The sequence below is a fragment of the Lipotes vexillifer genome, unplaced genomic scaffold, assembly GCF_000442215.2.
Source record: "Lipotes vexillifer unplaced genomic scaffold, Lipotes_vexillifer_v1.1 scaffold412, whole genome shotgun sequence".
NCBI classification, from domain to species: domain Eukaryota; kingdom Metazoa; phylum Chordata; class Mammalia; order Artiodactyla; family Lipotidae; genus Lipotes; species Lipotes vexillifer.
In genome coordinates, this window is record NW_006798464.1 from 1532931 (window position 1) to 1542089 (window position 9159).

The 9159-nt window shown below is 51.6% G+C and overlaps 1 protein-coding gene across 1 annotated transcript in view; it reads right to left on the reverse strand.

Annotated features, from left to right (window-relative positions):
• The window catches only part of MAN2A2 (mannosidase alpha class 2A member 2), an 18246-nt gene extending 10640 nt beyond the window's left edge, over positions 1-7606 (reverse strand). The window contains exons 1-8 of the mRNA XM_007470546.1: positions 7475-7606; positions 6646-6903; positions 6430-6574; positions 4033-4204; positions 3458-3585; positions 3068-3241; positions 2520-2706; positions 20-58 (exon numbers count right to left, since the gene is read on the reverse strand). Coding sequence (XP_007470608.1) covers positions 20-58; positions 2520-2706; positions 3068-3241; positions 3458-3585; positions 4033-4204; positions 6430-6574; positions 6646-6903; positions 7475-7606 — 1235 coding nt within the window. The remainder of the gene's footprint in view (positions 1-19; positions 59-2519; positions 2707-3067; positions 3242-3457; positions 3586-4032; positions 4205-6429; positions 6575-6645; positions 6904-7474) is intronic.
• Positions 7607-9159: the final 1553 nt, after the last annotated feature.

Consider the following 9159-nt stretch of genomic DNA (forward strand, 5'->3'; position numbering starts at 1 on the left):
GACGTTGCTTGGGAAGAGCCGGGACTTCTTCCTGTACTGGTCCAGGAGCAGGCCTGCCCTGCAGGTGGGAAGGGGGATGGGCCCCACATGGAGTCTCACATTATAGGATCCTGAGCAGAGCCAGCCTGAGAGGAGCCCTCTGATACATCCTCGTCACAGAGTCACTCGGCTTGGGGGTAGATACCTCATGGGGTGAAACCCAGTCCCAGGGAGCCCAGTGTTCTCCAAACAACTAGAGAGTTCTTCCTGATGCATGGCTTCAATTCCCTGGCCCCAGTTCTGCCCTTGGATACCACAAAGAACAAACCAGTCCTCCTTCCCCATGATGGTCCCTCAGACATATCCAAGATGTGTAAGCATTCCCCTGCGCTTTCTCATCAGCCTCTGCAATCCCAGCCCCTCTATTTGGTCCCTACATAGCAGCTGAGAATCCAGTCACCAGCAGTTCTCTTGAGTAGCCCATCTGCCAGGATCCCAGAGTGCGGGGCCCAGCGCTAAATATGGGAGCTCAGGGGAAGGCAGGCCACACCCTCTAGTCTGGCCAGAGCTGCCGTTGGAGCCGTGTGCTTATACAGGCATGTCTGGTGGCCCCCACTGTCACCCCACCATGCTGACATCAGTGATCATGTTTTCTGTGCATGAGGCCCAGCAAGATATTTTCTCATCCTGAACTTTCCTATTCTGTTTGCTGAAGCTAAGGGTAGAAGTTACATTTATCTAATCTTATCTGGTTAGGTTCAACCCTCGTCCCAACCTACTGAGATCTTTTGGGATCCTGACTCTGACACTCCCGCTTTGTTTGCCACCAGTTAGTGATGCAGCACAGCCCTAGACTGAAGAGCCTGGACTTGGGGACCGGACTACACCAACACTAGATCTGTATGCACTAGCTGTGTGACCTTGGACAACTTACTTAACCTCTCTGGGCCTCAGTTTCTATAAAATGAGAAAAACATCAGTACCTACTGTCATAGTATTATGAGAATTACAATGAACTGAGTGAATTAATATTTGTTAAACACTTAGAACAGTGCCTGGCACTGTTCTACATAAACATTTATTATTTCCTTTTTCATCCAAGTCATTAATGTAATCAACAGAAAAACAGAGACCTGTGGCATTAAAGCCTCTTTTCTCTTTTTAGACCAGCCTGGTAATTGGCATGTTATGGGTGTTACAGTTCAACCAGCCACTAATGTACTTAGCCATGCTGGTGCAGCTTGTTCTGTTCCATTTTGCTCTCAAGAAAGGACTCCTCAAATACCACCTTCCCCTAATTTATCATCCTTGTAAGCCCTTTAAAGGAGAAAACGAGAGCTTCCTTGATGGCGCAGTGGTTAAGAATCCACCTGCCAATGCAGGGGACACGGGTTCAATCCCTGGTCTGGGAAGATCCCACATGCCGCGGAGCAACTAAGCCCGTGCGCCACAACTACTGAGCCTGTGCTCTAGAGCCCGTGAGCCACAACTACTGAGCCCCCGTGCCACAACTACTGAAGCCTGCGCACCTAGAGCCCGTGCTCTGTGACAAGAGAAGCCACCGCAGTGAAAAGCCTGCGCACCTCAACGAAGAGTAGCCCCTGCTCACCACAACCAGAGAAAAGCCCGCGCACAGCAAGGAAGACCCAACGCAGCCAAAAATAAAATAAATAAATTTAAAGGAGAAAATGAGGTTATCTCCCATGACTTGCTCTCTGTAAACCTGGCCTGGCATCTATAGATCACAGCTGCTGCTTTCAGAAAAAGCATGCCTTAAAAGCCCTAGATTCTTGCTTGGAATCAGCATTTAGATTTCTGGATTCTGGAAACAAAAGACCACTTTCTTTCCCTTCTGGTCACATGTTTCACCTCTTGGACATCATGGAAATCGGAGGATTGCAACATGAAAACCCGTTCAACTTGTTATATTCTTAAGGCCAGTCCAGTTCTGGCTAAATAATTGTTTAGCTCTCTCTTAATCCACCTTTTCCCAGGGGAGCTGATTTCAGCAACATCTTTTGGGGTCCCTAAGGATTCTCTCAAAGGGAACAGGTCTGTTTTCTCAGAGGCTGGAGGCTGTTGGGTGGGACGGAATGTGCATCTGAATGGGATTCTGGGTGCACAGAGCACTGAGGATCCCGGGTGACTTCAAGCCAAGGCAGGAGGCCTGAGCTTAATGCAGGCATACCAGACTGAAGGTTGTAAGGCACTGCATCTAATCTGAGAATTACTTGCCTCAGAGTCAGTCCACTGGCTCCGACAGTTTGTTAGGACACTAGAAAACATACTCATTTGGGAAAATAAAACCATTCTGGAAAAGGTGGTTCCTTAGAGCCACTCACTCTAGTTTTCCAGGAAAACACAGTAAAGGAACCATCACTGCAAGGGCTGTGGGCCTGAACTCACCAACCGAGCCCACCCCCATTTTATGAATGTGGAACCCGAAGCCCCCATGCAGCAGAGCCCAGACCAGATCTCCTGACTCCTCTGCAGAGTGAAAATGACACCACCACACCTAGTCCAGGTCTGGGAGCAAGTACCTCTCGGCCACATTTGTCTCTGTGATAGCCCGGGGTGGCACCTTCCAAGGGCAGTTGATGCGCCCCCCGGGCAAGCGCTTGAAATCAAACTGGCAGCAGATCTTGGGATCCGGGCCACATGTATGGGGGACGTCATAGCTGTAGAAAGGCATCATGTGGCAGAAGATGTCTGTGCTGGAGTCCGAATCTATAGAAAACACACCAAGCAGTCAGCCCCTGGAGCTGGGCACAGGGATGCCGGGGGTGGAAGGGGATCTGCTCCAGCTAAAGGCGTGAACCAGACTTAAGGCTGCAGAGGACATGCAGGCCAATGGTCAGGACACAGGGAGGGCTCTGGAGCCCACAGCTCCTCCAGGAGACAGACAGCAGGCTCCACAGAGGCCAGAGATCAATGTGATCCCCACCTAACCTGAAGGAGAGAGCTTCTGACGGTCTGCACCAGTGTTTGTTGGTCTGCTCTAAAGGACAGATGGGTCTTATTTCTGATACCCTGCCCTTTCCCAGTGGGAACCACTGCTGTGACCCCCCTCCACCCTACCTGGCCTTACCCCAGGTCTGCCTCCACATGAACTCCAGGCTGTGGGTGGCAGCAAAGTGCTTCTTGATAGCATAATGTACCCTCTGAATCAGCATGCTGGTCAGGTTGGCACGGCGCAGCAGGTAAGGCATGGTGGGGCTGTATCCAAAGGGGTCCACTGCCCAGCCTGAGCGCGGGGTTGCACCTGGGCAGGGGCATGGAAGCCAGAGGCCTGAATGTCTCAGGGCCTGGCCTCCCGGCACAGGGGCCCCAGATCCCGTCTTGCCATCACACCACACCCACGCTGGTGGAATTAGCCTAGAAAAGAAGCACTCCCTGCCAATCCTTGTGCCTTAGAGCCCCCTGCTGTCCTCTGGGCCCAGCTATGGGGGCAGACTCCCACTGCTGAGCCCGGACTCACCGAGGTTTTTCTCCAGCCACTGGTGTCCCTCAATGAGCTGGTCAATCAATGCAAAGTAGTGGGAGTTGGCCTCATCCGGCATTACCCAGCCTCCTGTTGCAATCTCCAGCTGCCCGTTTCCCACCAGCCTGGAGTTAAGGACTCACACTCAGCCTGGGGCAGAGACCCTCTGCTCAGTGCTGCCAACCAGATGCCGGGACCTGTGTGTACTGGCCTCACTGAGCCAGTTCACCCAAACCCAGGACCAAGACAACAGACATGCGCCCTCCTCTCTCCAGCCAACCTCCATGCTGTCCTGGCTCTGCTTATTCCTGGATCTCTGTCGGCGCTTCCAGGGGCCAGGCCCTATGCTTTCTCTTCCTTGTGCTCACACTACTTTGATTTCTCCTAACGCTAGTGACCCTCAAGTCAGTTCTTGCCTTCTCATTCCTGGCCCCTCTACCATCACTCCTCATCTCTGCCAAGGTTCCCCTTGCCTCTCCCTGACACCTTGGCACCTGCAGCTCCAGGAGAGGACTTCACACCCATCCTAGGGCCCAGAGGATAGCCCTCCTGCCTTCCCGATTGGCACTGGCCTTCGGACTGCTGCTCTCTTTGGGGCATTGATGTTGTCCCACCACTTGGCGAAGAAGGAGACTTCCGCCCAGATGAAGCGCCGCCGGGGGTCCTCTTGCAGCTTGGACACCATGTTGTTGAGAATGTGCTGGGTCTGCTCTGTGTAGTACTTGTCAAAGGTCTTGAGCCAGCCTGGGAAGCCAACATAGGGTCCCCTGAGGATGCCACCATCTTCTTCAACTGTCCCTCCCTTACCTTTGCCATCAGGAAGCCCACCCCAGACAAAGCAATCTTAAGAAAAACAGACCTGGAGGAATCAGGCTCCCTGACTTCTGACTATATTACAAAGCTATAGTAATCAAAACAGTATGGGGCTTCCCTAGTGGCACAGTGGTTAAGAATCCGCCTGCCAATGCAGGGGACACAGGTTCAAGCCCTGGGCCAGGATGATCCCACATGCCGCAGAGCAACTAGGCCCGTGAGCCACAACTACTGAGCCTGCGAGTCTGGAGCCTGTGCTCCGCAACAAGAGAGGCCGCGACAGTGAGAGGCCCGTGCACCGCGATGAAGAGTGGCCCCCGCTCGCCGCAACTAGAGAAAGCCCTAGCACAGAAACGAAGACCCAACACAGCCATAAATAAATTAATTAATTAATTAAAAAAACAAAACAAAACAGTATGGCACTGGCACAAAACCAGAAATATAGATCAATAAAACAGGATAGAAAGTCTGAAGATAAACCCATGCACCTATGGTCAACTAATCTATGACAAAGGAAGCAAGAATATACAATGGAGAAAAGACAGTCTCTTCAATAAGTGGTGCTGGGAAAACTGGACAACTACATGTAAAAGAATGAAATTAAAACACTCTCTAATACCATACACAAAAATAAACTCAAAATGGATTAAAGACCTAAATGTAAGGCCGGATACTATAAAACTCTTAGAGTAAAACATAGGCAGACCACTCTGACATAAATCACAACAATATCTTTTTTGATCCACCTCTTAGAGTAATGAAAGTAAAAATAAACAAATGGGACCTAATTAAACTTAAAACCTTTTGCACAGAAAAGGAAACCATAAACAAGACGAAAAGACAACCCTCAGAATGGGAGAAAATATTTGCAAATGAAGCAACGGACAAAGGATTAATCTCCAAAATATACAAACAGCTCATGGAGCTCAATGTCAAAAAAGAACCCAATGAAAAAATGGGCGGAAGACCTAAATAGCCATTTCTCCAAAGAAGACATACAGATGGCCAAAAAGCACATGAAAGATGCTCGACATCGTTAATTAGTAGAGAAACACAAATCAAAACTACAATGAGGTAACACCTCACACCGGTAAGAATGGCCATCATCAAAAAATCTACAAATAATAAATGCTGGAGAGGGTGTGGAGAAAAGGGAACTCTCCTACACTGTTAGTGGGAATGTAAACTGGTACAACCATTATGGAGAACAGTATGGAGGTTCCTTAAAAAACTAAATATAGGGGCTTCCCTGGTGGCGCAGTGGTTGAGGTTCTCCTGCCGATGCAGGGGATGCAGGTTCATGCCCCGGTCCGGGAAGATCCCACATGCCGCGGAGCGGCTGGGCCCGTAAGCTATGGCCGCTGAGCCTGTGCGTCCAGAGCCTGTGCCCCACAACGGGAGAGGCCACAACAGTGAGAGGCCCATGTACCGCAGGAAAAAAAAACAACTAAATATAGAACTACCATATGATCCAGCAATCCCACTCCCAGGCATATATCCGGGGAAAACCATAATTCAAAAAGATATATGCACCCCAATGTTCACTGCAGCACTATTCACAACAGCCAAGGCATGGAAGCAACCTAAATGTCCATCAGCAGAGGAGTGGATAAAGAAGATGTGGTACATATATACAGAGGAATATTACTCAGCCATAAAAAAAGAAAGAAATCCCATTTGCAGCAACTTGGATGGATACAGAGATTGTCATAGTGAAGTAAGTCAGACAGAGAAAGACAAATACCATATGATATCACTTACATGTGGAATCTAAAAAAATGGTACAAATGAACTTACTTACAAAACTGAAATAGAGTCACAGATATAGAAAACAAACTTATGGTTACCGGGGGGAGAGGGGGGAGGGATAAATTGGGAGATTGGGACTGACATATACACACTACTATACGTAAAACAGATAACTAATAAGGACCTGCTGTATAGCACACGGAACTCTACTCAATACTTTGAGAACACCTATATGGGAAAAGAATCTAAAAGAAAATGTATATGTGTGTACGTATAACCGATTCACTTTGCTGTACAGCAGAAACTAATACAACATTTTAAATCAACTATACTCCAACAAAAATTTAAAAAAGTAAAAAAGAAAGCCCACTCCACACCCTGGCTCCCAAGGTCTGCTGGGCCCTCACCTGGGTCATTGTGAGAGTGAGGGACCACAAACACCTGCAGGTCTTCAGTGTCCCAGTCGTGCGGGCTATAAGAGATGTCAAAGCCTTGCTTCCACACGCCGCCATCCACGTTGTCAAATGGTAACTCCTCTGATACAGTCAGCATCTGCCAGGCAGGAGAACAGCTCAGTGCCCCAGCCATGGCCACTATGGGTCCCTGCCAGCTCTGACTCTTACCTGCAGCTCTGGCTTCTGGCCCCGGACCCCCAAAGCAAATTGGCAGTCTTGAGGGGAGATGGAGAAGAAGCTGGGTCGGGGCTCTGGTGGCACCACCCAGGAGCCATTGGACATATAGTACGGCAGCAGGGCAGGTGGGCCCTCCACGTTGGCCGTCAGCTCCAGCACAGAGTCCTTGATGTGGCTGATGATCTCATGATTCTCCTCCAACAGCTGCTCCAGCTGTTCAATGCGGTTCTGCAGCACAGAAATTTGACTCTGCCAAAAAAACCAGAAAGCAATCACTCCCAGCTCCTTATGCCACAAGAAGGATCTCTGCATGGAGCCCACAACCTGAGGCCTGACTATGATCCTTCCCTCCCCAGTCAAAGGCAGGACCATGAGCCTACAGGGCTGGATTGCTCTGGTCAGATAAGGGAAGAGGTGTGAATCACTACTGAAGACTGCAATCCACTTGGGTTGGGAGTACCCTCACTCTCTAGCTTATGGATGGCAAAGATTTCACCTCCCATGCCTATTCTCAACAATCGGCGTTGCCTCTCAGGAGCATTGTGCTGACAAGGACTGCACTGGGGCTTAGTGGGAAGGGATGCTGCAATCCATTAGCAATGTCTGCCAATAATTCAGGAGGACAGAGCAGCAGTACATATTGCCATTTTCCCTCCCTCCTTTCTTTTTGCCATCACTGCTTTCAGCTTTGAGTTTCTAGAAAATCTGCCTGCTGGGAAGGAATGTTCTTGCCCTGGGTTGACATGACTCTCCAGCTGGGGCAATAACCCGATCCCAGATGATTTGTGTATGAAGAGATCAGCAATCAGGCATGACTCACCCGGGGGAAGTTCCCACCGTTCTGGTGTCGGGTGGGATCATGCTGCACTCGATCCAGCATGAGGTAGAGTGAGAAGACAGCCACACAGAAGATGGCAGCCCCACACACTGTCACCTGCTTTTTCAGCTTCATACTGGCCTCCACACACACCTGGCCGGAGGGACACCACATGTAGCTCCAGCAGGCAAAAATCCCTTTGGTGGCCTTTCCACCAAATGCCCCAAGGAGTTCCTGAGGGCTGCTCCCGAAGAACACCAAAGAAAAGAAAGCTTCTAAGCACCGAATTCCGACACTGGCTATGGATCCTGACCCAACCTGGATCGTATTCTCTTGGCTGAGACACAGAAAGCACTAGTAAGAGGCACATCTGAGGCCGGTCCTGCCTGGTCCTGGTAGCAGCTTTGCCCCTAGGGTGGAGATGATGCTCTCTCCCAGGCAGATGCTATTAAAAAACACTCCCGGAAAACAAAACTTCCCAGCTGTGACTCCTGAGTTCGCCATACAACTTCCTGATTATAACCAGCTGCCCACAGAGCTTGCCTACAAGAAAGACACAGCCAGTTAAAGGACGTGGGTGTCCAAGCTCCCTGGCCAAGTGCCTCTAATTTCAGAGGAATATACTGGTATCTATTTTGATTTAAAGAATATAGACAAAGCCCCAAGAGACTAACAAGAAAGCCTTTCTCCCTGCCCGCCTGCATCAGACTGGTACTCACCAGAAAGAGTGACTGGCACAGCTGCTCTCTGATTCAGAAATGCAGAATGAATAAAAAAAGAAGCCACAGCTTATGTTTCTAACATAAAGAGTCCTCTCCCTGTTAGCTCTGACTCCTGCAGTGGGTAACTTTCAGCCTCTGCTTACAGAGCATTTAGGGGACCCCCTGGAAGCCACCAGTGATTGATGTCAAAGATAACCTGGGTAGGGAAAAGCCAGGCACAGCTGCTCGGCTGTGGGGCAACTTTAGAGAACCAGTGTCCTCCGCCACCGCCCGCGGCCCGCACTTGCCTGCTGGGCGGAGGGAGACAGCTAGCTGCCGGCTGAGCGGCGGCGGGAGCGGCAGCTCAGGAGTCTTCCTCCAGCCCTCGGGCTGAGGAGCTCTGTCGCCTCTGCAGCGTTGTGCCCTATTTAGCGCGATCTTATTCCGCTCAGGAGCCTCCGGGCAATATTTTTAGCCCTGGGAGGCTGAGTCCAGGCCAAAGTAGGTGGAGCTGGGGAGAGAGAGTTGGATCTCAGAGGGAGGCCGGCACCTGCCGCCGGGTCTTCGGCTGCTCGCCCGCTCGCCGGCCCAGCCCCCTCCCGGCCCTCGACCCTCCCCGGCTCTGCCGGGCCCCAGGACCGCAACAGCAACTGACCCGTGCGGGAGCTCCGGCCGCCTCCGACTCCAAAGCGCCGCACGCGCTCCTGCCGCTCAAGCCTGGCCTCGGCCGGGGCAACCGGAGCCCTGCCCGCGCCCGCCCAGCGCGCTACCGTCTGCGGCCAGCTTCCGCGCCGCTCCGGGCCCCGCCGGCCGAGCTGCGCCCCTCACATCCCCGGGTAGGGCGGCCCGCGCGGAGGCAGCGACGCAGGCAAAGGCGGGCGTCCGCCCACCAGTCGCTCCCACAGAGGCCAGGCCGCCGGCGCCAGTTCCCCACGCTGGAGGCCGCCGGGCAGAGCGGCGTGCGGGGCGGGGACAGCCTCGCCGCGC